Source organism: Mustela erminea, chromosome 7 (genome assembly GCF_009829155.1).
Source record: "Mustela erminea isolate mMusErm1 chromosome 7, mMusErm1.Pri, whole genome shotgun sequence".
Lineage (NCBI taxonomy): Eukaryota > Metazoa > Chordata > Mammalia > Carnivora > Mustelidae > Mustela > Mustela erminea.
In genome coordinates, this window is record NC_045620.1 from 111665737 (window position 1) to 111692299 (window position 26563).

The following is a 26563-nucleotide window of genomic DNA, read 5'->3' on the forward strand; positions in this document are numbered from 1 at the left end:
GCCAAATCTTATTTGGCTACTTTTCTTTTTAAAAAGCTTTGGCTACAGTAGAAGACTTCCAGATTCGTCCACATACTCTGTACGTACATTCTTATAAAGCTCCCACTTTTTGTGATTATTGTGGTGAGATGCTCTGGGGATTGGTACGTCAAGGACTGAAGTGTGAAGGTATGTGTACTAAGTTTTTGTACCATTAAAATAGGATTTTGTATCTGCATTTTCTAATCATTAATGAAAGAATAAGATTGGGGTGCCTGGGTGGTTCAGTCAGTTAAGTGTCTGCCTTCCTCTCAGATCATTAACTCGGGGTCCTGGGATCCCACCCTCAGCCTTGTGCATGTGTGCGCATGCATGTGCTTTCTCTATCTCTCTGATAAATAAAATCTTTAAAAAAAAAAAAAAGATCCTTGGTTGGTGACTAGGTGGTAACTAGGGTTTAGAATTGGACAGATCTGTTTTTCTGAATTAAAACTGTCACAGGAGTCAGGTGCACATTTCTGAGTCCTCTTAAGTATTTAAGGTGGAGAATCATTAAAGTTTCTCTGTAAAGGTCCAGAAACTAAATATTTTAAGTTTTGTTGGCTAAGAGTCTCTGCCACAACTACTTAACTCTGCTTGTGTGCCCTGAAAGCTATCTATAAACAAGATGTAAAGAAATGAGAAGTATGCTGCATTTCAATAAAATGAATTATGAACACTGAAATTTGGATTTCTTGTAACTTTCACATGTCATGGGGAGGGTTTAGTATACAGTCCACAGTTTGCTGGTGTTTAAGTTAGTTGTTCTCAAACTTGGCCACGTATCAGAATCACAAGGACTTGTTAAAGCATACTTTGCTGGGACCCATCCCCAGAATTTCTGATTCAGTTAGTCATGTGGAGCCCAATAATTCATACTGAATTTTTTGGCTTCACTTAGCTTGTCATCTAGGATAACTATTGCTGCCAAAGAAAAGAAATTAAATAAAAGAAGCATGTATTTTTTATGTAACATACTTTATATATTGTAAATATGTATTTATAGTCATAAAATTATTAAAAATTATTACTATAAAATTATTTAAAATTCTTATAATTATAATTATATAAATATATCATAAACTATAATTTATAATATATAAATTATATATAAATATATTATAAAATTTTATAATTAAAGTTATAATATTTAATTATATATTATAAATATACTTTTATAATCATGTATATAAATCTATTATATATTATAATTAAAATTATATAATTAAAACGCTAATACATAAATATGTATATATTAAAATTAAAAAATTTTTTTAAAGATTTTATTTATTCGTCAGAGAGAGTACATGTACAAGCTTGGGGAGCAGCAGGAAAAGGAGAAGCAAATCCCCACTAAGCATGGAGCCTGATGTGGGGCTCGATCCCATGACCCTGTAGTCATGACTTGAGCTGAATGCAGGCACTTAATGACTGAGCCACCCAGGCGTCCCCCTAAAATTTCTTTGATCTATTATTTTTTTTACCTTTAAAATATATTTAGGCTGTGGATTAAATTATCATAAACGATGTGCCTTCAAGATTCCAAATAATTGCAGTGGAGTAAGAAAGAGACGTCTATCAAATGTGTCTCTGCCAGGACCTGGCCTCTCAGTTCCAAGACTTCTACAGACTGAATATGTAGCCCTTCCCACAGAAGAGGTATGTATTTTAAGGCAATAAAAGAACATTTTACTACTTATTCCTTATGTTTCTAAAGGATATATGACATCATCCCAGAATATAAATTATGTACTAAAGACTACTCACATTCCTACACTTGAAAAACTTAACACATCTTACTGGAGACAGAGTTTACTAGTAGTAATGAATTGCCTTTTATCTACTTTGGGACTACATTATCACTTGGACCACTGCATTAGCCTCCTTACCAGTGTCTAGCTTCTGGTTCCCATACTTCACTTCATCTTACATACAAGAGCCTGATCATTTTATTTCACTACAGCTTCATATACAACTCTGATTATATCACTCCCCACTAGGAAGCCTTTATACATCCTATATTTCCAACATTCTGTTCTTCCCCCCACCCCAGCAGTCTGTTCTATTCAACATTCCCTGAACACACCATTGCTCCCTCTACCTTTGCTTTTATTGGTGTCCCTCCTACATGCTTTTTCCAGATCTAGCTCAACAGCTGCCTTTCCTGGATTTTTTCCCTTACCTAGAAGTTATTTTATTTGCTGAATGCCAAACCACTTTTCAAACCTTGCTAATGGTATGTATAACATTCTAATTAATATCATAGTGTCCTCAAGGAATTTATGATCTGTTTAGAAAAGATAGTGCTCATGTGTTTGTGTGCCCTACCATGCCCAGCACAATACTTTGTAATTAGTAAGTATTCAGTGAGGAATGAATGAACATATTGATCCACACAATACTCCAGTGAGATATCTTAGTAGATGTGTACATAATGAGACAGTTGAGACTCAAAATGGTCAAGTAGTAACTTGACTCAAGTCACAGAGCAAATTGGTAAGCAACATTAGAATTAAATCCAGATCAGATTATTTTTAGGTTATTGATTTTTTTCCTAATATATCGTACCTCTGAAGAATAAGACAGTAGATCAGGGAAGAAAAAATAACTTGGTTATTCATTTGCTAGTACTTAAAGTGACCTCCATCCGTAGATCATAATTTAGTTGCAATATATAAGTTGCAATCTTATAATTTAGTTGTTTCTGTAACCTCCTTGGTCTTCCATAAATGAATGGCAAAATCAAGCCTTTGGGCTATTGTCCTGATATCCTAGTCACAAGATTTTGCTCTACTGAGGCATCAGAATAAAAGCATCTGAAGTTCTTTCACAAAAATCCCATGTTCCCATGTTGTTTAGCCCTGATGTGAGGTGTTTACCTTAGAAAACAAGAATGCTATGGTACAACGAACGGAGAGCAAAGTGTTATTATAAACATATGCAAGAGTTTGGGGAAAGTCTGGTAATTGAAAAGTTAGTACATTTTATAGATGAACTGCATAGGAACTTAGGAGTGAGTTCCGTAGGATAGAGGTATTTTTTTTTTAAGAGTCCCACAAATGATGCTGAGATGCCAGCTACCCCAGATGAGTAAAACTAGATTAAGAAATAGCAGGACAGGGGCGCCTGGGTGGCCCAGTGGGTTGGGCCTCTGCCTTCGGCTCAGGTCATGATCCCAGGGTCCTGGGATCGAACCCCGCATCGGGCTCTCTGCTCAGCAGGGATCCTCTTCCCCCTCTCTCTCTGCCTGCTTCTCTGCCTACTTGTGATCTATGTCTGTCAAATAAATAAATAAAATCTTAAAAAAAAAAAAAAAAAGAAATAGCAGGACAGAGCAAATGAATAATGTATTAAGTTTTAATTCATTAGTTTATATTTTATCCTGAAGATGAAAATTCCTTAGGGAAGTAGAAAAAATAGAGTGATATGTTTGTGTTGGTTAGGTTGTGCAGAGTATTTCATAACGAGTAGAAATCATTTCTCAAAAGTTGCTTTTATCAGTCCCAAGCATTCAGTCTTAAAAAGGAAAAAGGTACAGTAAAAGAAGAGCTTACAGAAGAAAATTGGAGGGAAGGGAGAGTAGAAAAAGAGGACACTCTAAAAGAATAGAGGAGATAGCAATGAGGAAATGAGTGCAACCTCGATCTGAACCAAAGTGAGAGAAGAACTAACTCCAGATTGCCACATGGTGAGAGCCTCCTAAATTCTGTGTGGCAGGCTTCATGCTGGATGCTGTACTTGTATTTTCTTATGTCATCTTCATGGCAGTTCTAGAAGGTAGGCAGCTCCTATCTTCATTTTTCAGATGAGGAATGAGGAAGGAAAGTTTCTGAGTGGTCACAATATTAACCTTTACTGACCCCTGATATAAGCTTGGAAAAGGCCAGTTGGGAATAAAAACTTCTGAATCTGACTCTGAGGTTGTCCTCATTTACATGTACGAAGGCAGTTTCTGTTAGAGTATCTGCAATCAGTCTAAAGGGAAGCAAGTAAAGAGAGGGAGGAGCACAAGAAGACAGGCTTTTCACGGAATTTGGTTCCAACAGGACCTCTATGGTTGGAGAGACAAGAATTGAGTGATGGCTATTTGGAGATGAGAGAAAGGGGAACATTCCTAGCAGCACATTGGGCAAATGCCCAAGGGGCCAAGACAGGACAGAATCAAGGTAGAAAGAAACTGTTGGGGCTAATTGTATGCATAAAAGTGGGGGTATTTTTTTCATTGAATAATATTCCAAAGTGAAAGATATATAATTAGGGAATTGCCCCGTTACATGCTTTGATTGCCTTCATTATTGCACCTAATTGAGAGTTGGCAACATTGTTACAAAGTTTTTGTGAGCAAATGTTCACTTCAGCAAATATTAGTTGAAACTCACACTGTGGAAATAATTTGATCACTTTTAGAGAATTTCTTGGTACACATTAATAAGAAGAATTTAATAGTTTGTAAAGAGGGACCATTAAAGCAAGGCAAGAGAAGAACTTTCACTCAACTCTAGTTACTCTAATCTCAGTGGTCCCATTTTCACCAAATACTCCAGGTAATTTTACCATTGCCCTCCTTCCTCCAAATTCTGGTTCAGTCTTCCATACCTTTCCTGCCTTCCTCATTCCACAGAGTGGTAAACCACAGTCATTAATGAGATTGTAGCATATGCCCAGGTATGTTGAGTTGGGGAAAGATTAAGAATCACTGGACTTCTATGTAGAAGATTGAGGGCTAGATCTTGATTTTGATACTAGGACTTAGTAATATTAATCTTAGAGCCTCGTTTTTCATATTTAAACTACTGCTTGTTCTAGACATGAAAGATTAGGTGGCTGCTACAACCGCAGTCCCATGTGTAGTTCCTTGCATACGTACTGTGTACCATGTCCCTAATACCCAGTCCCAGGAGGATCTGACAAAAGGCAATGAGTCACCAGCTGGCCATTGGCATATGAAGGGATCTGTTAGGAAAGTTCTACCTTGCCAGGGTATCCTATGTATTTGATGATGACTGGCAAAATCAATCTTATTCCGTCTTGTATGTTTGAAACTTGAGACAAACCAAAACTGGTAGAAGCAAGAGCAAGAAAAGAGTGTTGAGAATAGGGACCCAGGGATGAACAAAAGCCTACAACATCTGTTTCTGGTTCTTGCTGGCTTCTTGATTAGCTTTGCAGGATCACTATGGTGCTTATTTTGCCGAAGGTGCTCTGTACCTGGCTGCCTGATAGAAGGGTGAGCCAGACCAGAGCAGGAGACCTTGGGGAGCTGAAGCAGGCAAGCAGGTTTGGCTTGGGTTTTAACCTTCTTTTTTTACTTTTCTTATATTAAACTGCTTCATAATTCGTTTTAGAACTTTTGTGGCAACACATTAGTGAAAAACCATTTATGTACTTTTTTATAATGCTTTCCTCCATTCATATGTCCTTTATTCTTCTTTTCTGCCTTCCTGCTTTCTTCCAAAAAGCCTTTATTTCCCCCGTCTTCCCTTCACTTCTTTCATATACTTCTGTCTCTTAGTTGCTTCTGGCTTCTTTTGCTTTTATTAGTTGGACATACCTTCGTAGACTGATTCAACTTCTCTGGGCTACAGACATGACTAGTTATGGAAGGCATAAGAAAGATCTCAGGACCTCAGTTCTGGCAGTGAAGGTGCAAGCAGCTACAACAAAATGTATAATGCATCTAGATGGTTGTTAGGTATTTTGTGCTTGAGAACATGGACTGTACTTAATTCATTTTTGCTTCTGTGATACAAAGCGTCAGGTTGGGCCTCTAATATAATAATCAGTGAAGGTTGAGTGAATGGCATGGGCCATATTGAACTGGCCTGTAATTTATTTCTTTTGTATATATAGAAAGTACCATAGATACAAATATCTAGTTATCCCTCAAGTTATACAAAAATTTTTAATCAACACATTTAATATTCCTTTTTGCTTATCTAGGGGAAAAGGCCCAAATAACTAGAAAATAGTTAAATATGAAGGAACCTCCTAAAGCATAAGTCCTGGGGCTAATGTTGTTTTGGCTAATTTGTATCTGCCATTTTTTTAATCATCATTAATTAAACTAAAGTTTTTAACAAACATATTTTAGAATTTATAAAAATAAATTTGGAAAACCAAGATTTGTTTCAAAATATTTTCAGACATATTCAGTAATTCAACATGAGTAATAATAACACTTTCTGAATTTAGTTTTCCTATGATTAATTTCTTGGTAATGTTTTTCAAGGGATTTAAATATGTCATAAGTTCAATCTAAGGCTTTTGTTTTTTATCTGTAAAATGTGATATGTGCCTAGCAAAAGTAGTTTACAGTGAATATACATATGTGAAGAGGAAAACGTGTTTTTTTTAGCATAAATAATAACAAAAAATTCACAGTGTTCACATTCAAGTGTTTGTAAGTTAAGCTTCCAGAGGAAACTGCTGAGATGTGCATTTTAGATTCTTGGCTTTAATGTCCAATGTAAATGACTTATGTGGTCAAATCCTGCTCTTAATACTGTGTTTTTAATTTTGACTTATACTTATGAAAATTACTCATGTTTTAGTCACATGTTCACCAAGAACCAAGTAAAAGAATTCCTTCTTGGAGTGGTCGCCCAATCTGGATGGAAAAGATGGTAATGTGCAGAGTCAAAGTTCCACACACATTTGCTGTTCACTCTTACACCCGTCCCACAATATGTCAGTACTGCAAGCGGTTACTGAAAGGCCTCTTTCGCCAAGGAATGCAGTGTAAAGGTAGGATTGGTTGTTTTTCTTAAGTACAATTTATATATTTTCAGTAGCAAATTTGGTTCAAAATATTTATTTCGGAAGCATTAGGCAAAGAAATTGGTTTCCTAGTTGTTAACTTGAAAAGGACAATTCAGGGGCGCCTGGGTGGCTCAGTTGTTAAACATCTGCCTTCGGCTCAGGTCGTGATCCCAGGGTCCTGGGATCGAACCCTGCATCAGGCTCTCTGCGAGGCAGGAAGCCTGCTTCTCCCTCTCCCACTCCCCCTACTTGTGTTCCCTCTCTCACTATGTCTGTCTCTGTCAAAAAAAAAAAAAAAAAGATAATACATGCCTGCCCACACATACATATTTATTTATTAACAACTGCTCTCTGCAGTAAATGTACTATGTGCCAGGAATTATGCTGCAGAAAAGGTAGGATGTAAACAAAAAACTAGAATTTGGATCTATAAGATATGGTTGCTTAACACGAGCCAATATAGGATAGTTAGTAAGAAGGTAAGCAGATATTTGAGCTTAAGTCTTTCTGATTTCAGAGCCAGATGCTACCCAAAATATAAAATAATGCTTTCCTCTTTCCTTTAAATATTCATACACACAAGCAAACCTATTACAAGAGTTTTATTGTTTTTGTTTTAATTATGTAGCTAGGAGACCTGTACCAAAACTGTTACTCCAAATTGTTATCACACTGAAATAGGAAGACTATAGTAGAAGCCACTGAAATTGTGAAAGGGATTACCCATATTTGGAATAAAACCCAGAACACTATCAAAGTACTCTAGAAACATCTCTTAATGAACCAGGTTTTCAATAGAATAATGGAATATATTTTCCTATAGTTGTGTAATATTTTATGCTTTTTAAAGATGATTTTACCTTTTTGTCTCATATCTTCTTAACAACAGTGCTATACAATATAGTGAAAACCAAAAGTAGAGTTTAAGCCAAAGTAGAGTTTAAAATGTCTTATTAATTATTGAGCCAGTATGCAATATAAGTAACCTGTCATCCTATGTACTTATTTTTTATGTGATTATTTTAACAGTTCTTGGTATCATACTTTTTATATAATAGATGTAGTTGTGGAGTTGAATTACACAGTTTTATCTAAATAAAACATTAGAGCTGAGGTCTTTGTAGCAATAAACCAACTATTTATAACACAGAATAGAGTAATTACATAAATTGAACTCAAGTATATAAGAATACTTCTCTTGACAACATAGGAGAACATCAGATAGAGAACATGTTGTGCCTTTGTTGCCAGGTATTTAATAACTATCAGGCAGGCATAATTAAATGTTGAAATTTTATTTCAACAGCTTACTTTGAGTATGAGTTAATATATAAATTAATACCTTAAAATATCAACACCAAAGTGTATTGGCAAGCAGTCACTAAGGAATGTTTTGGGAAAGAACATTAATAACAGATGTGCAAATTCTAGCCAAGAGATAATCTTAGTAAAGGTTGTAAATAATGTTGCTCTGTTGAGCAGAACAGAAACATTCTAGAACCATATGCAGTGCAGTACAGTATTTTATAGAGGACCTAAAATAAATATGTAGATTAATGAATTTTGAAATAAAACCAGTTAACTCTGCACCAGTTTATTGGTTTAATTTCTTGGAATTCTAAAAGAATAATGTTTTGTGTTTATATTGGTTCAGAAATACATATATTTTTATATAGCTAAGCTATTTTAATTATCAATCCAAAAGAATCACTTATTTCAGTGATTTCTATATTTTTGTAATTTAAATTAAAGTACTTAAAAACTAGCTTTTAAGATATTTAAAAGCTTCAGTGGCTCAGTTGGCTAATTGTCTGCCCTTTGACTCAGGTCATGATCTCAGGGTCCTGGGATCTAGCCCTGCATCAGGGGCCTTGCTCAGCAGGGAGTCTCCCTCTCTACCTCTCTTGTACGCTGTCTCTCAAATAAATAAATAAAAATCTTAAAAAAAAAGTATAAGAGTCATTTTCATTCACCTTGTCAAGCTAAGAAAGAAAATTTAAACAGTTACTCTGAATCATTTGAGAAAACAGAGTTTCAAGAGCAGTATTCATTCATTCATTCATTCATTCACCTGTTTGTTTTCTTCTTTGTTATATTAAAACTTTAAGGCAGCTTAATACAAGAATACATAAGTTAATAAAAACATGAGTAGGCAGGAGGGCACTTGATGTAAGGAGCACTGGGTGTTATATGCAACTGATGAATCACCTATATGTTAACTAACTTAAATTTAAATAAAATCTAAAAAAAAAGAAACCATGATGAGTAGGAGTACAGAGAAATAATAATGCCTGCCATTTGAAGGTACATACTTGCTCAGGTAGGACACAGATTTGACTCTGCATTTTCAAAGGGAAAATAGAAGTTTTGTTATTGTCACAATTTGTAAAACCTCATGAGATAAAAAGCACATCAGTTATTTAAGATATATGGAATATATTAATATCATACATCAATTTTTCTAGGGCATTTCATTTAAAAAGACAGTGTTATTTAATACAAGTTTTGTCATCCACCAAATTAGTAATCATGGGACTTTTTCTTATGCCATTGGTATGATACCCAGAATTTTCTTGAGTCACAAGGATTAAAAGATCATTCTGAGTCAGGACTTGGAATTAGTTTTATCCAGAATTTGCTGGTAGGTGTATTTCCAAGGTGGAAGGTGGTAATAGACAATAGTTACAGCATTGGTCTCAATTTTGGTGTCACCCGCTGCCTTCGGCTCAGGTCATGATCTCAGGGTCCTGGGATTGAGTCCCGCGTCGTGCTCTCTGCTCAGCAGGGAGCCTGCTTCCTTCTCTCTCTCTCTCTGCCTGCCTCTCAGTGTACTTGTGATTTCTCTCTGTCAAAATAAATAAATAAAATCTTTAAAAAAAAATACTTATTAAAACACATTTCTCAGCCCTACTCCCAGAGCTGCTGATATAATAGGTGTGGAGTGGGGCGCAAGAATTTGCATTTCTGACAAGTTCTTAATAATGCTGATGCTGCTGGTCTGAGAACCACAGTTTGAGAACTACTGAGTTAAGGGTAGTACTGAACAGCTTATACCAGACACTCATCTGCAGTGCTATCAACTCTGAAGTTCTTGCAGGCTGAAGAGAACCATTCATAATGGTGAGTGATCCTGTGCATGAGAAGCACAGTCCTTCCATATAAGGCTGTATGGGAAAGCCCTTATTAATTCCTAACAAAAGCTTGTAGAATCTCAGTCTCTTTTCTGCATATGCACCAGTCCTCACTAATAAGGAACTCAAGAGTAAGTGCTTGACATATATTGGAAAAGTAGTCAGCCTGAGAAACTCTTTAAGGGGAACATGGAAAGATGAATGTGAGGTAAGGGAAGGAAACCTGGTGCTGCCAGCAACATTTGGGCAATGTGTCATATGAATAGTATTAGCCTCATTAAAGAGATAAACTGAGCCATGGTAGAAGTGGGGAAGATGGTGGCAGAGTAGGAGGAACCTAAACTCAACTCATCCCTTGAATATAACTGGCTAACTATCAGAGCATCCTAAATACTCCAGAAATCTCCCGAAGAATAGTAGAACAAACTCCACAACTGAATGTAGAATAGAGGCCGCAGTGAAGGTAGGAAGTGCAGGATATGGTTTAGAGAAATGCATGCCCGTTGCTGCAGAAGAGAGGGGACCCATGGTCACAGGGGCAAGAGAAGAGCACTCAGGAACACACAGCAAAAATGTTTTCCCATCCATTGGCTTGGAACGCAAGATGGGTTCTTGCAGCCGGAGGGGCTTTAAGCTGGAAGTTTTAAGTGTCAGTGGACTGGACTCTAAGAGAGTCTAGAGACATCAGGGAATCTGGAGGCATCAAGGCTGCTCCTAGAGAAGCAGGCATACAACCCCAGGGACACACAGTGTGGAAACAGTGGTCTGAAGAGTGCCTGGGACACACAGTGAGGAGATTATTTGTTCTCAGAGCCTGCCCCTGAGAGGCAGCATTTATGAGAGACCTCTCTGGCAACATAGGAGCTGACTAGTGTGATTTCTCTTCCCTGCCAATCAATGGTGATAGATCAGTGGAACAGAATAGAAAACCCTGAAATGAACCCACAACTATATGGTCAGTTAATCATCACAAAACAGGAAAGAATATTCAATGGGTAAAAGTCTCTTTAACAAATGGTGTTGGGAAAATTAGACCATTCTCTTTCACCATACACAAAAAATAAACTCAAAGTGGACTAAAGACCTAAATGTGGGACCTGAAACCATAGATGTCAGGCAGTAATATCTGACATCAGCCGTAGCAACTTTTTTTAGATGTGTCTCCTGAGGCAAAGGAAACAAAAGCAAAAATAAACTATTAAGACTACATCAAATAAAAAGCTCTGCACAGCAAAGGAAACAATCAGCAAAACCAAAAGGCAGCAACCTATGGAATGAGAGAAGATATTCACAAATGATGTACCCCATAAGGAGTTAGTACCCAAAGTATATAAGAACTTATACAATTCAACACCCCAAAAATGAATAATGCAATTAAAAATGGGCAGGAGACATGAATAGACATTTTTCCAAAGAAGACATACAGATGGCTAACAGACAACATGAGAAGATGCTCAACATCACTAATCACAGACATGAAAATCAAAACTACAATGAGTTATCACCTCACACTTGTCAGAATAGCTAAAATCAACAACACAAGAAACAACAGGTGTTGTCGAGGTTGTGGTGAAAGGGAAACTCTGCACCTTGAGGGGTGAGAATGCAAACTGGTACAGCCACTCTGGAAAACTGTATGGAGTTTCCTCAAAAAATTTAAAAGAGTTAAAAGTTAAAAATGTAAAAGTTAAAAATGTGATCCAGCAATTCCATTACTAGGTATTTACCCAAGGAATACAAAACTACTAATTCAAAGGGATATGTGCACCCTGATGTTTATAGAAGCATTATTTATAATAGCCAATTTATGGAAACAGCCCAAGTGTCCATCAATTGATGAATGGATAAAGAAGATGTAGTGTGTATGTACTTACACACACACACACACACACACACACAATGAATATTAATGAACCATAAAAAATGTGGCCACTTGCTAGATGGAGCTAGAGAGAATTCTACTAAGTGGAATAGGTCAGTCAGAGAAAGACAAATACCATATGATTTCACTCATGCAGAATTTAAGAAATAAAAATGAGCAGAGAAAAAGGAACAAACCAAGAAACAGACGCTTAACTATAGAGAACAAACTGATGGTTATGAGTGGTGGGGGTTGTGGTGGGGGGGTGAACTAGGTAATGGGGATTAAGGAGGGCATTTGTGATGTATGGACTGTTGAATCACTATATTGCATACTTGAAACTCCTATTACACTGTGTTAACTAGCTGAAATTTAAAACAAAAAATAAACTAAGCCCTGAGGAGTTATAATACCTGTTAAGAGGTGGCATCAGAATTTGAAACCAGACCTTTATTCCCAGACTTGAGTTCTTAGTAAAGGAAAGCTTTAAAAAGTGTCTAACCATATCTGATACTGCCTGACATATTACATAAATTAATCAATCAAAAACTTGATTTCAGATTGTAAATTCAACTGCCATAAACGCTGTGCATCAAAAGTACCGAGAGACTGCCTTGGAGAGGTTACTTTCAATGGAGGTAAAATTCTTTTTCTTAATTTCCGTAAAAAATCAGAAAAGGTCATAATTCTTTTGTGTATTATCTTTGTATAAGGTTATATTTGCATATTTTGTTTTGTTTTCTTTGTTTCTTAACTTTGACTTTTTTTTACTTAATAACGGTACACTTTTATTAGTCATTATGCCTTCCCATTTTTCCTTTAACCACCTACCACTTTGTAGTCTCATATTGCCAGTTGTGCTGCATGTTCTCTTCCGTCTTAGACAAAAGAGACTTTAACAGCCTGCTGCTGTCCCTAGAGGTTTTCATAATTCTAGTACTTACTGCCTCTGTGTACCAGGCCCTGTTCCACACTTTTTACATATATTGACATTTAAACCTAAGAACAGCCCTTTGAATTAAGTACTTACAGATAAGTAAACTTAGGCACAAAGACATTAAATAACTTGCCGGAGAAATGTAGCCAGAAACTTAGAGTTGGGATTCGAACCTACATGATCTGGTGCCCCCGAGTCCACAGTCATTAGAACACATTATACTGCCTCACTCTCTCTCTCTCTGTCTCTCTGTCTTTCCTTAGACACCCTTGCCTGCTGTTGTTTTGTTTTGTTTTGTTTTTTCTCTTTTCAAAATTACACTAATTGTAGTGATTACCTTTTTGGAAGGAAGAAGAAATGATACTAAGCATAATTTTTCTTTAACATTTACATGACCGGTAAAAATTAAATACAAGTTTTATAGGAGGAGAAGCATAAGGAACAGAAATTAAATTTCTTAAGACTTTAACTTTTTCTTTAATGGCATGATTTTTATGGTTGCTGTTTAACACCATTGATAACGTGATTGGTTTTCTCATTTGTGAAATAAATGAATAAGTGTAGTTTTTCTATAGAAACAAAGTCTTCTCTATATTTATGTTTGTATCTTTTTGTACTTTCCTACTGTTTGACAAATGGGTATCAAATACTATTCATATTGATTTTATAGTACATTTGTATACTAATGAGTTTGCACATCTTTCATATGTTGACTGGTTACTTAGGGGTTTTTCCCCTGTAAATAACCTGTTCACATGTTTTGTCCATTTTTGTATTTGTTATTGATTTGTAGGGAGTTGATAATTGTACCTAATATCTCTTTTTCAGTTATAATTGACACAAATACCTTCTCTCAGTTGTGGCTTTTCTTTTTTTTCTTTTTTTTTTTTTAAGTAGCTTTATTGAGATAATTTTTGTACTTCACACATTTAGTTTATTCACAAAGTTAGGCAGCTGTCATTACAGTCCAAAGGTGGGACATTTTCATCACCCTGAAAAGAAGCTGCATACACTCTAGTAGTCACTCCTCATTCTTCCCCACCAGCTCTTGGCAGCTGCCATCAACTTTGTATCTCTGTGGGTCTTTCTATTCTAGACATTTCTTATAAATGAAATCATATCATGTGTAGTCTTTTGGATCTGGTGTTGTCTCATATAGCTTCTTGTTTTCAGGGTTCATCCATGTTGTAACAATACTACCTTCTGCTTTGTCAGGAATAGCATTCCTATGCATGAATATACTACATTTTATTTATCAGCTGATGGACATTTGAGTTGTATCCACTTTGGGGTTATGGTGAATACTGCTAAGAACATTTGAGTAGAGTTTCTGTGGACATATGTTTTTATTTCACTTGGGCAGATATCTGGTTGTGGAATTGTTGAGTCATATGATAACTCTGTGTTTAACATTTGGAGGAGGACTGCCAGACTGTTTCCCCGAGCAGCTATATATTTTACAGTCTCGCCAGCGCATGTGAGGATTCAGATTCCTCCATATGCTCACCCCCACTTGTTCTTGTCCATCATTTTGGCTGTTGCCATCCTAGTGAATGTGAAGTGATAGCTCATTGTCGTTTTGATTTGCATTGTGCTGATGGCTAATTGATAGACACAACATTTCACATGTCTGTGGGCCATTTTTACATCTGCTTTGAAGAATATCTATTATTCCTGTTTTCTGCCTTTTTAACTGGTTATTTGTTTATTATTGAGTTGTAAGTGTTCTTTAAATATTTGAGATAGAGGTCTCTGATGTATGTAAATACTTTTCCTCTTCTCTGGGCTGTCTTTTTACTTTCTTGAGGTATCATTTGCAGCACAAAATCAAGTCCAACTTATTTTTTTTAATCATTTAGGTTTTTGATGTTCTATCAGAAGGCTTAGGATAACCCAAGGTCACAAAGATTGACGCTTGTGTTTTCTTCTAAGAATTTTTTAGGGTTAGTTCTTATATTTAGACCTGTGATCCACTTTTTATATTTGGTTTAAAAAAGACGTCCAGTTTCACCTTTGTGCATGTAATACCCCGTTGTACTAGCACCAGTTTTTGAACATTCTGCTTATTCTTTCTCTAACAAATTGCCTTGGACATTTGTGGAAAACCACTCAACCCAACATACAATAGTGTTGGCTAATCTTTTACTTTGCTTTTAGTATCTTTCGACATATAGAGGTTTAAATTCTTATTAATTAAATTAATTTTCTGTTTTATGGTGTGTGAATTTTATATCTTTCTCAAATACTACTTTGTCTTGAATCATAAAGATATTTTCCTAGATTTTCATTAAGCGTTTTAAACCTTTTTTTCTCACATTTTAGAAACTCTTTCTCTTCAGACGTATTGCTCTCCCATTAATAAAAAACTCTGAATTCATTTAAAATTTTGCCAGAACCTTCCAGTCTGGGAGCAGATACAGATATACCAATGGATATTGATAGCAGTGACATGAACAGTGATGGTAGCCGGGGCTTGGATGACACAGAAGAGCCATCTCCTCCAGAAGATAAAATGTTCTTCTTGGATCCGTCTGACCTTGATGTAGAAAGAGATGAGGAAGCTGTGAAAACAATCAGGTATGCATGTGCGTGGGTGTGCCAGGAGCTGCCGCCTGATGCAGGCTCAGTACAGGTGCTCCCTTGAGAAAGAATCTCTTTAAATGGACCCTAAAGTGTAATTTAAAATCGATTTAAATTGTTGGTAATTCTTTTACATGCACCACAGGATTTCTGAAAGAAATTCTATCACTCTTGCCATCCACTCAACATAGGAATGTGTGAGAATCTTTGTTTTCCTAAAGAGAAAAACACTTTATTTAAATGTAGTCTAGATGTGATCTCTCACGGTGGAGCAGCCACCACAAGGTGTCAGAATTAACTGACAGTTAAAGCAACCAGTTTCTTCGTAGAGGTAGATTGCTGAGTGTTCGAAACACCAGTACGAATGTTTACCTACAGATGTTGCACAAAGATGATGGTGATGAATTTGGGAGTGGTTAATTAGGCTATTAGCACTTTGTAATGCTATTGGATTATTAAACTTGTAAATATCCCCTTACGTTTATAGAAATTTAGTTTTTCTATGTATACAGCTTTATAGGATGTACTACTTTGTAATGAAATGTTAATATTTTGGCAGGTTTTGTTTTTCAGTGGCAACCAGGAGGTATCTAGAGAAAGTGGATCATTTATCAATCTCACATGTCTGAGTTTGGAGACTATCCAGAGGACTCAAATAGCTTCTAATCATGAATACTTCATAATTTAAGAGAAAATATTTAACTGAAATTGAAAAACCATGTGTTTTCACATTTATGCCCCAAATTGTTCTTTTCCTCTAGCTATGCTATTCCTGGCCCATGTTTCAGTATTACCTGATTTGACTGGTGCATTATTTATTATTTTTATTTTCTTAATTATTATCTGTAAACGTTTGACTTTCAGTGTCTTCTGCTAGAAATACTTTTTGCTAACAACATGAATAATGGAATTTGACCTTTGAACCATGTAAATTTGGTTGTAGATATACTTACTTTTTAACCTTATTATGAATTTACTAATTAACCTTGCTGCCTAGGGCAAAAGCAGCTTTCTCAACAGCAATCCCAAATGAGATTGTGGTAAAAAGTTTGAAGCCTTTATCTAAGGGCTCCGACCCTCTCCCAGGCTTCATATCTTGCAGTTAGGGAGAATTCTTTCTGCTCTGTGCATTGTTTTGTGTTATGACCCATCAAAAAATATGAGGGCTTGTAGTATTATCTTAGTCTTTTATAAATCAACTGTGTGTCATCATAATGGGATTATTTTCTTAAGCTGTTTCTATAAGATATTTTGAAAAATTGTAAGCTCAATTATCCTAAAAAGGGCTGGTGAGTTTAAAGTATTATGTGATTTTCTATAAAATTGAAATTATCAATATTTTATCATGAACTCTAAATGTTTTTTAGTCCATCAACAAGCAGTAATATTCCGCTAATGAGGGTTGTACAGTCCATCAAGCACACAAAGAGGAAGAGCAGCACGATGGTGAAGGAAGGGTGGATGGTCCATTACAGCAGCAGGGACACCCTGGTCAGTAATCACAGACATTGTAATACGGTAGTGAAACTTTGTTATGTGCTTTACTTTATGCATTTTTAAAATCGAAATAAGAACGAGATCTATATTAAGGCATTTTTGTACACTAGAACTGTAGTTACATTTGTAAAGAGTTTTCAAAAGGCAGAACTTTGAAATATGTTTACAAACTAGTAGAGCAATAGAGATTCAGAAAGTATCTGGGGATACATCACCAAATACAAAATCTGTGAAAGAAATAATTGATAAGATAGACTTCATTACAGTTAAAAGCTTTTGCTCTGTAAAAGACAGTGTCGAGAGAATGAGGCAAACACAGACTAGGAGAAAATATTTGTAAAAGAGACATCTGATGAAAGACTTCTCCAAAATATACAAAGAACTCTTAAAATTCAACAGTAAGGAAACAGCCCAATTAATAAATGAATCAAAAACCTTAACACATACCTCACCAAAGAAGATACACAGATGGCAGATAAGCACATGAAAAGGCGTTCCATATCCTATGTCATCAGGGAAATGCACATTAAAAGAGCAGTGGAATGCCACTACATACAGATTGGAATGGCCAGAACCTGAACACTGACAGCACCAAAGGCTGGCAAGGATGTAGCTAGAGCAATGCAAACTTTCATTCATTGTTGGTGGGAATGCAAAATGCTATGGACGCGTTGGAAGACAGTTTGACGGCTTCTTACAAAACCCAACATACTTTCACCATATGATCTGGCAGTTGCATGCCTTGGTCTTTACCCAAAGGATATGAAAACTTAGGTCCACACAAAAACCTGAATATGGATGATTACGATAGCTTTATTCATAATTGCCAAAACTTGGAAGCAACAGGATGTCCTTCAGTAAGTGAACTGACAAACCGTAATACATACATCCAGACGACGGAATATTATTCAGTACTAAACAGCAGTGAGCTATGAAAAGATAGGAAGGAATCTTCAGTGCATATTACTAAGGAAAAGAAGCCAGTGTGAAAAGGCTGTATACTCTCTAATTCCAGCTATGACATCTGGAAAAAGCAAAACTATGGAGACAGTGAAGAATAAGGGGTGGGGGCAGCGGACAGGTAGGCATGAATCAGCAGAAAGAACACAGAATTTTTAAGGCAAGGAAAATACTCGATAAAATAAAATGATGTAAACCTGTCATTGTACATTTGTCCAAACCCTAAGAATGTACAACACTAGAGGGAATCATTACGTTAACTCTGGACTTTGTGATTATGATGTGTCTGTGTATGTTCATTAGTTGTAACAAGTGTACAGTTCTGAATGAGAATGTAGATAATGGGGAGGCTTTGCATGTATGGGGCGAAGGGAGTACATGAGAAATTTAATTACACTGTGACCAAAAATGGCTGAAGGCTTCATTTTTAAAAATAAAGGGGCATGTTAAGAAAAAACCAAAAACACATCAAAAAACAAAAGCAAAGACAAATGACAAACTGAAAGTATCCCAAAGTCATAATTGAGACAAGGATTCACTTCATTTTAAAAAGGATTAATTTCATTATATGTAAGGATGACAATAAATTGATCAGAAAAAGACCACACAGCACAAAGAATGGGCAAAGAATATCAGCAGAGTTCATAATCAAGGAAATACATACGACTCTTGAACATAAGAGCTTGATCTCATTCTTTTTTTGAATTTCGGTTTCAGATCATTGAGTCACCTATACCCTCTTTCCCCCCACCCAACCTCAATTTTTAAAATTTAATTTAATTTAATTTTTTCAGTGTTCCAAATTTCATTATTTATGCAGCACACCCAGTGTTCATTTTTAATAAAAAGTACAGTTTAAAATTTCACTGAATTACCACCTTTTATTTATCAGTGTTGCCAAGATCAAAGTAACGTAACTATATTAGTGAAGGTTTGCGTAGATAGGTACTTATATTGCTGATGATACTATAAATTGGGTCAAATCTTATGAAGGGTGATTGACATTGTCTAGCAAAATTACATGTGTATATATTTTCTGATCCAGCGAGCCAGATTAGAAATGCAGCCTATAGGTAAATTACCTACCTGTGCATGTATACCATGTATATATTTGAGCATGCATGCATAAAATTCTCTAAAAGGATGCCTAGAAACCTACTACCATTGCTTACCTGGAGTGAGATGTGAATGGTGGCGGGAGTATACTTGTCACTCTGTATCCTTCTTGTATTTGCGGAATTTTGACCCTCACGAATTTTAAACCTACAGAAATACAAACTTATGAGTAGAAATGAAAGGGAGAGGAAAGGGACAGGCACTTTGGAGGAACCATTATTTTTATACCGCAGACTTTTATGTCCTTTATTTTATAGAGAAAGAGGCATTACTGGAGACTGGACAGCAAATGTCTAACCTTGTTTCAAAATGAATCTGGATCAAAGTATTATAAGGTAAAAATTATACATATTTCGAAAAATATGTACATTGAAACATTATATATTTTCCAAATATTCAAGTAATATTCATTAATTATTATATTGGCATATACCTATTTTGACTCTGCCTAATGTCCTGTATAGAAGGCACTGTTAAGTTCCGGGTTGAAATAACTGTCCCACACCCCTCCATTTCACCCCTCACAGTAGCCCTGCTGCCCAAACTTGTTTTTCGTTGTGTGTTCCTTTGGTTTTGGCCTGCTTGTCAGGTTGCTATTGATTGCCTTTTGAATGCTGTGATTTAGGTTGGGCAGTGCAGTAAGTCCCATGATCGTCACCTGCCCAGAAGAGGCCACTGTGGGATTTGGTGTTCTCTACGCTCCATTTTATCTGTGAGGCCCTCATCCCCCAGAAGCAGCTTCTTCACCTCTGTCTAGTCTTCTTTGCTTGGCTTGCTCCACCCTTTGCGTGTCAGAGACACCAGACGAAATAGCAAGAGTGTAACAATTGTATCCTTAAGAAAGAGAATAGAAACTAGACTTGCTTTGATCTGGTTGGGTCCTTTTAAGTACTTTCTTTGCATTAGGGAATGGATTTCCTATAAATACTTGTTACATTTATGGGCAGAACCAGATGGAATGCTTGAACAACCTGTACTAACATTCTACTTTTGCTCTTATTTTTGCTTTGTTCTTCTCTGAGGGCTGTATCTTGCAGCAGCCTCTGGTAGAGAAGTAATTGTTGAGTTGATTTAATGACAATTGGAAAGTGACAAATGTTGCATATAGTGGCATTTACCCTCCAGGATCCTCTCCTTCCTTACAGTCTAATGACCTGCTGCAGGCCTGAATCACTGGCGTAGTGATCATACTCCATGCTCTGCCTTCGGCGTTGTTGGGCGTGCAGATCATTCCAGGCAGATACTATCATAAGACTTGACTGTGTGTTCCATGTACCACATACTTGTGTTCATCTTAATGCATTCATTAAAAACGCATGTCTCTGTTAGTGTATTTGAAAATAAAAACAAAGATGTATTCATATCTTTTAATGCTTAATTTTTTACTTCAGGAAATTCCACTTTCAGAAATTCTCCGCATATCTTCGCCACAAGATTTCACAAACATTTCACAAGGCAGCAACCCACACTGTTTTGAAATCATCACTGATACTATGGTATACTTTGTTGGGGAGAACAATGGGGATAGCTCCCACAATCCTGTTCTTGCTGCCACTGGAGTTGGAGTTGATGTAGCACAGAGCTGGGAAAAAGCAATTCGCCAAGCTCTCATGCCTGTTACCCCTCAAGCAAGTGTTTGCACTTCTCCAGGGCAAGGGAGAGATCACAGTAAGCAATAAGCTTGTTGATGGCTTTTCTCCCCCTCGCATTTTGTGGGTATGGTTGTGTTTCTGCATGTATTTCTTTCTTTCTTTCTTTTTCTTTCTTTCTTTCTTTCTTTTCTTTTCTTTTCTTTTTTTTTAAGATTTACTTGAGAGAGAGAGAGAGCATGAGCAGAGTGGAGGGACAGAGGGAGAAGCAGACTCCCTGCTCAATCCCGATCCCGATCCCGGGACTCTGGAATCATGACCTCAGCTGAGGGCAGATGCTTAACCAACTGAGCCACTGAGGCACCCCTCTGTATATATTTCTAATGCTTACTTTAAGCTTCATCTGTACTAACCAATATTGTTAGTTAATTCCTTTGTATAGTTGTGTTATAGAGCTAGGTTTCAGAGTCGGTTTCCCTACATTCAAATCCTGGTTCTGCCAACCTGTTATATGATCTTAGGCAAAACCTTACCTCTCTGTAATAGTACCTACTTTATAGGGTTCTCAGCATTAAAGAAAGGAGAACCAGTGTTTGGTATCCATGAACTCTCATTGGCTTAAGCAGACTACTAGCATTTTGCTTCATGGTGGGATATAAACAGGTGATAGAGTATTATGGTTCACATCATATTTGTGAAATCTATGAAGTCATAAATGCCATTTTTCTTTTAACTGAATTAAAACATTCAGAAATACTAAAAAATTATTAAAATATGTTCTTTGCACCAACAAAATTTATAAAATAAAACCTAAATTTGATAAAGGATCAAGTGAAAGCCATAACATAATGTCACTTTTATGCTACTGGTGTTGTTATTTATGGGGAAACATTATTCATTAGACAAGTATATTTAAATTGAAATAGGTATCAGCCAGTTCCTAAATGTGTGTTATTTCAGTTCAGCTCTATTATTTCATGCATCTATTCTTGGCATTATACTAGGCTCTGAGCTAGAATACAAAAGAAACACAGAAATTCAGGGAGAAAGGGCATACAACGTAAGTGTTAAGTGGTAGCATAAGGCAGTAGAATGCAGAAATGAGTAATGCATTATCTGGGGGATGCAGATATGCAAAGGAGGAGTAAGCAGAGACTTTATGATAGAAACAATCTGATTTGAACCTTGACCTTGGATCTCAAGTAGGTAAGGATAGGAAAACTCAAAAGGGAAGGGTGAAGGGGGATCGTGTTACTCTAGTAAAGGAAGACGGGCGTGATCAAAGGGATGAAAGTAATGACTGTGAACATGTTTGGTGTTTAATACTGACTCTCAGAGGATGAATCAGATGGATATTTACAGTGCTGCTTAAGTTCGGGGGGATTTTAGGCAAAAGTCTGATACCCTAATTGAAGCCATGGATCTTTTCCCCCAGAAAATGATACAGGGACATAAACACAAATGTTATGTATAAATGGGATATAGGAGTATTCTCTGTTCTCCAGCCCATCCATGGACCTCCTCCCTCGGGATAAGAGTCTCTAAAAGCAGAATGACCGAGGGGTTAAGAGTGAGGGTGGTAGAGAATGAAAGCACAGTCGTTGCTTACTGGCTGTGATCTTGGTCTCTGCAGTCACTAATCTGAAGTGGGAATAATAATAAATGCACTTAGCACAGTTCTGACACATTGGTAATACTATTCCTGGGTTGTTGGCTGCTGCTCTTGGTTTTTCTGGAGTGGAGTTCTAGGAAGCAATAGAAGATCAATCTAGGTGGAGTTACACAGTGGAGGCATTTGAAATAAAATCAGTACTGACTTGTGCTAGGAAAATGGAATGATTGAAAAACAAAGCTTTAGACACTTTAATATCATTGATGCTCTGTCTTTTTTGTTCATTAATATTTGAATTAGTTAAAATATTTTAGGATTAACATTTTTAAATGCAGTCTTTGACAGTCATATTACTTATTTTTGACTTATAGTATGCTTACATTTTCTTGTTTTAAATTTTTATATTTGGGATCGTAAAGGAAATTTCACATCTTATTTCTTTGAGTTTTCTCTGAGATTCTAGATGTTTGAGACCTAGTCTCTTACATACTTTCCATGTGGCCCTCTTGCCCTTGTCACTTACTTCCTTTGCTTATCAAAGTAATACAGACATAGAAACTTCACAGTCATATGGAATATAAAATGAGACAGCCCTTCCTGTACACTTGTAACACATCCCCTTATTCCTGCTTCTATATCTGCCCCATGAGAAAACCATTATTAACAATTTGGTGTATATTTCTTGGTTTGGGGAGAATGGAAGCTGGTACTACCTGTACTGTATTATTATATTTTTATTTTTACAAAAAATGCGATTTGCTTTTATCCACTATTAAACTAATATGGGATCAGATATATTTCAGTGTCAGTATATAGATTTATCTGATTTATCTAATTCTTTATTATTAAAATAATTTTATGTTTTAGAAAATGCGGGCAGTGTGGAAATGTACAAAAACTAAAGTTTTTGTTCCCCAACCCTTCCTCTCTTGTTCACCAGAAGTATCATATTTTCTTTGTTTTTAATTCAAATGCTGCTGCCTTACAACTTGCCTTTCTAACTTAATATGGCATGGATAGCTTTCTAACTCAGTATGGATAGCTCTACACCATTGAGTGTTTAGATAATATTTCTTTGTGTGGATGTGTCATGTTTTATTTGACTAGTTTCTTATTGATGGGTTAGTATTATGTGTGTGGATAAATTTTTTTAAAGAACATAATTATATTAACTGTATGTTAGCCACTTTTAAAAATTTAATGTAGTGTGGGCATTCATATATCAGCAAATGTTAATATTAAGTCGTACAACAATTTTTTTCTTTTCTCATACATCATCCTTCTGTTTTACAGAAGATTTGTCTACTAGTATCTCTGTATCTAACTGTCAGATCCAGGAAAATGTGGTAAGTAAAAATTACAGCTAAAATAGCAAATTGGGTAATTAAAATAGGTAAAATAAGATGTGAAAATCTTATTAAATAAATTCAAGAGACAAAAACCAAACTCTTAAATACAGAGAACAAATGTAGTTGCCAGAGGGGAGTTGGGTGGGGGGGATGGTGAAGTAGATAAAGGGAATTAAGAATACATTCATCTTGATGAATGCTGAGAAACATTTAGAATTGTAAATGACTATATTGTATATCCAAAACTAGTATAACATTGTATGTTAATTATATTTGAATTTTTTAAAAGTTCATAGGCCAGAGTATTGAGCACTTGGCCTAAAGACACCAGCTAGATTTTGTGGCTGATAACTACTCTAAGGAGTTCTGCTTTATGAAGGAAACTAAAGCAGATTTTTTTAAAGTGTGAAAATAAAGATAATTTTTTCATAAATGATAGTAGAATATCACATAGTGATAGACTAGTTCAAAGAGAAGGGAGAGATTACTTCTTGCTGGTAAGGAAGGAGGGAAAGCTTCCTCAAGGAAGTGAAGCCTGAGCTGTGCCCACAAGGATGGAAAGGCATTTTGGCTAAAGTGTAGAGAGGATGGGGGTGGCGGGGAGAAAATAGTTAGGGCAAGTACAGGGACCAGGATGGACAAATAGAGGGAAGCAGGACATACAAGACTTTTAATACAAGACTTTCAAAGAATAGTGAATGGAAGAAGTTTGGCTGCATAGGTAGGTACATGTTAGGGATTATGATAGGGGTCAGCATACTTTCTATATTTTAGGCTTTGGGGTCCACACCCTATTACTTTACTCTGCCATGGTCATGAGAAAGCATCCATAGGCAGTGCATAAAGGAATGAGCATAACTGTGTCCCAATATAACTGTATTTATAGACACTTGAATTTGAATTTTTATCATTTTCACATGTCAAAAAATGCTTTTATTATTTTCCCTTTTAACCATTTAAAATGTAAAGTCGATTCGTATATCAGGTGCCCATACAAAAGAGACAGCAGGCTGGATTTGGCCTGTAACTGATTTGCCAACCCTGGATAAGAAAAAAGATTCGAAAAAGAAGTCATAAAATAGTTCATTGGCTGTCTAAAAATTTCTTTGATAAAAATCTCGCCATCCTCCACTTATGGCCTCCAGCTGTAATACTCCTGTAGCATATACATGTTGGCTTTTCTAAGACCGCATGAAGAGACTGGCTATCCAGTAGTGTTACAGGGAATAGAGGGTTTCAAGGAGATGTAATCTGTGTGTCTCTTGTAGTGGTAGGTAGAATAGATACCAGATTTTTGGGGAGGAAGAGGGGGATTACACAAACATGAGGTCACTAACTTTGAAGGATCCCCTGAGAACTTGAGGGGCATATCCATTCATAGCTGAGAAGGGAAGAGGTTCAGAATTGGTCTTTGTGAAAGCCTTTTCTAGCAGTTATTATTTGACTAGTGGATGTTCCCTCATCTAATTTGATTAGAATCAAAATTTCCTTGGTTAAACAAAAAATTGATTAAAGTTGGGAAGCATGTAAAAATGATTCTTATAAATCTTAAAATTTTCATTATACCTTAAAACATGATATACATATTGATTTACTTTTGTCACAGGGATGAGACTTCTTTAAGTAGGGGTCTGCTAAGTAGAGTTCCACCTCGTCTTTCTGGCATCAGCCACACCTTTAACATAGTACTGCAGTTCCCATGCTCATGCCCTGATTTTATGCAGACTACACAGGTTAAGGGCACAGTTCCTAACAAAGCTGCTCTCACTTGAGACACCAGCCACAAGTGCAGGGGTCCCCAGTTCATCCATACTTCTGACCAACTGGCTACAGAGTCGGGATTCCCACAAACCCACACTGAGGTTCAGTAACTCACTAGAATGATTCAGAACTCAGGAAAGTGCTGGATTTAGATTTACAGCCTTATTGTAACAGATAAAAATCAGGATCAGCCAACCAAAGACACATAGGGTACAGTCTGGGAGGGTTCTGAATGTAGAGCTTCTGCATTCTCTCCCTGAAATCAGGACATGCAACCCTACTGCACAGTGATCTGTCACCAGCCTGCAAAGTCACCTGGGCCTTAGTGTACAGAGTTTTTATTGGAATCTCATTAAGTAGGCATGATTGACTGAAGCATTGGCCACATGATTGAACTCCATCTCTTACTGCCCCTTCTCCTCCCCTGAGTTCGGACCGGTTTAAAACCCTAACACTGTAATCATATGGTTGGTCTTTCTGGTGACTCTACCCCATCCTGAATCATTTTGTTAGCATAATTCTGGTGTGATCCAAGGGGCTCATGAATACCATAATATATAAGATACTCCTATGACTTGAGAAATTCTAAGGATTTAGAATCTCTCTCTTTGGAACTAGGGACAAAGGCCAGTCAAGTTCTTATTATACAACAGCACCCCTAATGGATTCTCTAAAATTTCTAATTTTTCTTTCTTTAAAGTAGAACCAGGGATACTTGTGAAGTATTCTGAGAACAGAATCCTTACCCCACAATCTTTGGTATTTATTTTGCTCACAAATAAATTGACAGCTGTAGTTTTGGTGTCTCACCTTTATAGAGTTTTTTTTTTTTTTTTAAAGAGTTATTTATTTAAGAGAGAGAACACAAGGAGGAGGGACAGAGGGAGAGATAATCTCAAGCAGATCTGACACTGAGCACGGAGCCCAGTGCAGGGCTCGATCTCACAACCCTGAGATCATGACATGAGCCAAAACCAAGAGTCGGATGCTTAACTGACAGTACCACCAGGTGCCCCCTTTATGGAGTTTCTAAAACTACTTTGCTTTCATAGAAATTTCTAATGTTTTATTGACTTATATAGTATACTTATTTAACTTTTTGTAATTAAACTATATAATCTATAACATTTGGCATAATGGGTTTGGGAACAAATTCAGTTTTAAGAGTTACTCATTGGGATGCCACATGCATTTTATACAGTCAATATATTCTTTTCAGAGGGAATGGGAAGTACAGGTTATTCTGGGGAGTTAGTAAAGAAAAGGTGTTAGGAGAGCCTCTCCAAATAAGTTGAATTTATCTGACCCTGGCATGTCCTGAATTATTTATCTTTTTAATAGATTTTTATGTTTCCCTAATACATCATAAGCCTCTTAACTAGGTCTGTTTTTA

General features: G+C 36.4%; 1 protein-coding gene across 2 annotated transcripts in view; it reads left to right on the top strand.

Annotated features, from left to right (window-relative positions):
- Positions 1-26563, top strand: part of PRKD3 (protein kinase D3) — an 82936-nt gene that overhangs the window by 40672 nt on the left and 15701 nt on the right. For both annotated transcript variants that reach the window (XM_032352957.1, XM_032352958.1), the window contains exons 4-12: positions 37-168; positions 1520-1677; positions 6570-6762; positions 12330-12407; positions 15100-15283; positions 16654-16777; positions 19117-19194; positions 20251-20527; positions 23354-23406. In XM_032352957.1, coding sequence (XP_032208848.1) covers positions 37-168; positions 1520-1677; positions 6570-6762; positions 12330-12407; positions 15100-15283; positions 16654-16777; positions 19117-19194; positions 20251-20527; positions 23354-23406 — 1277 coding nt within the window. The remainder of the gene's footprint in view (positions 1-36; positions 169-1519; positions 1678-6569; positions 6763-12329; positions 12408-15099; positions 15284-16653; positions 16778-19116; positions 19195-20250; positions 20528-23353; positions 23407-26563) is intronic.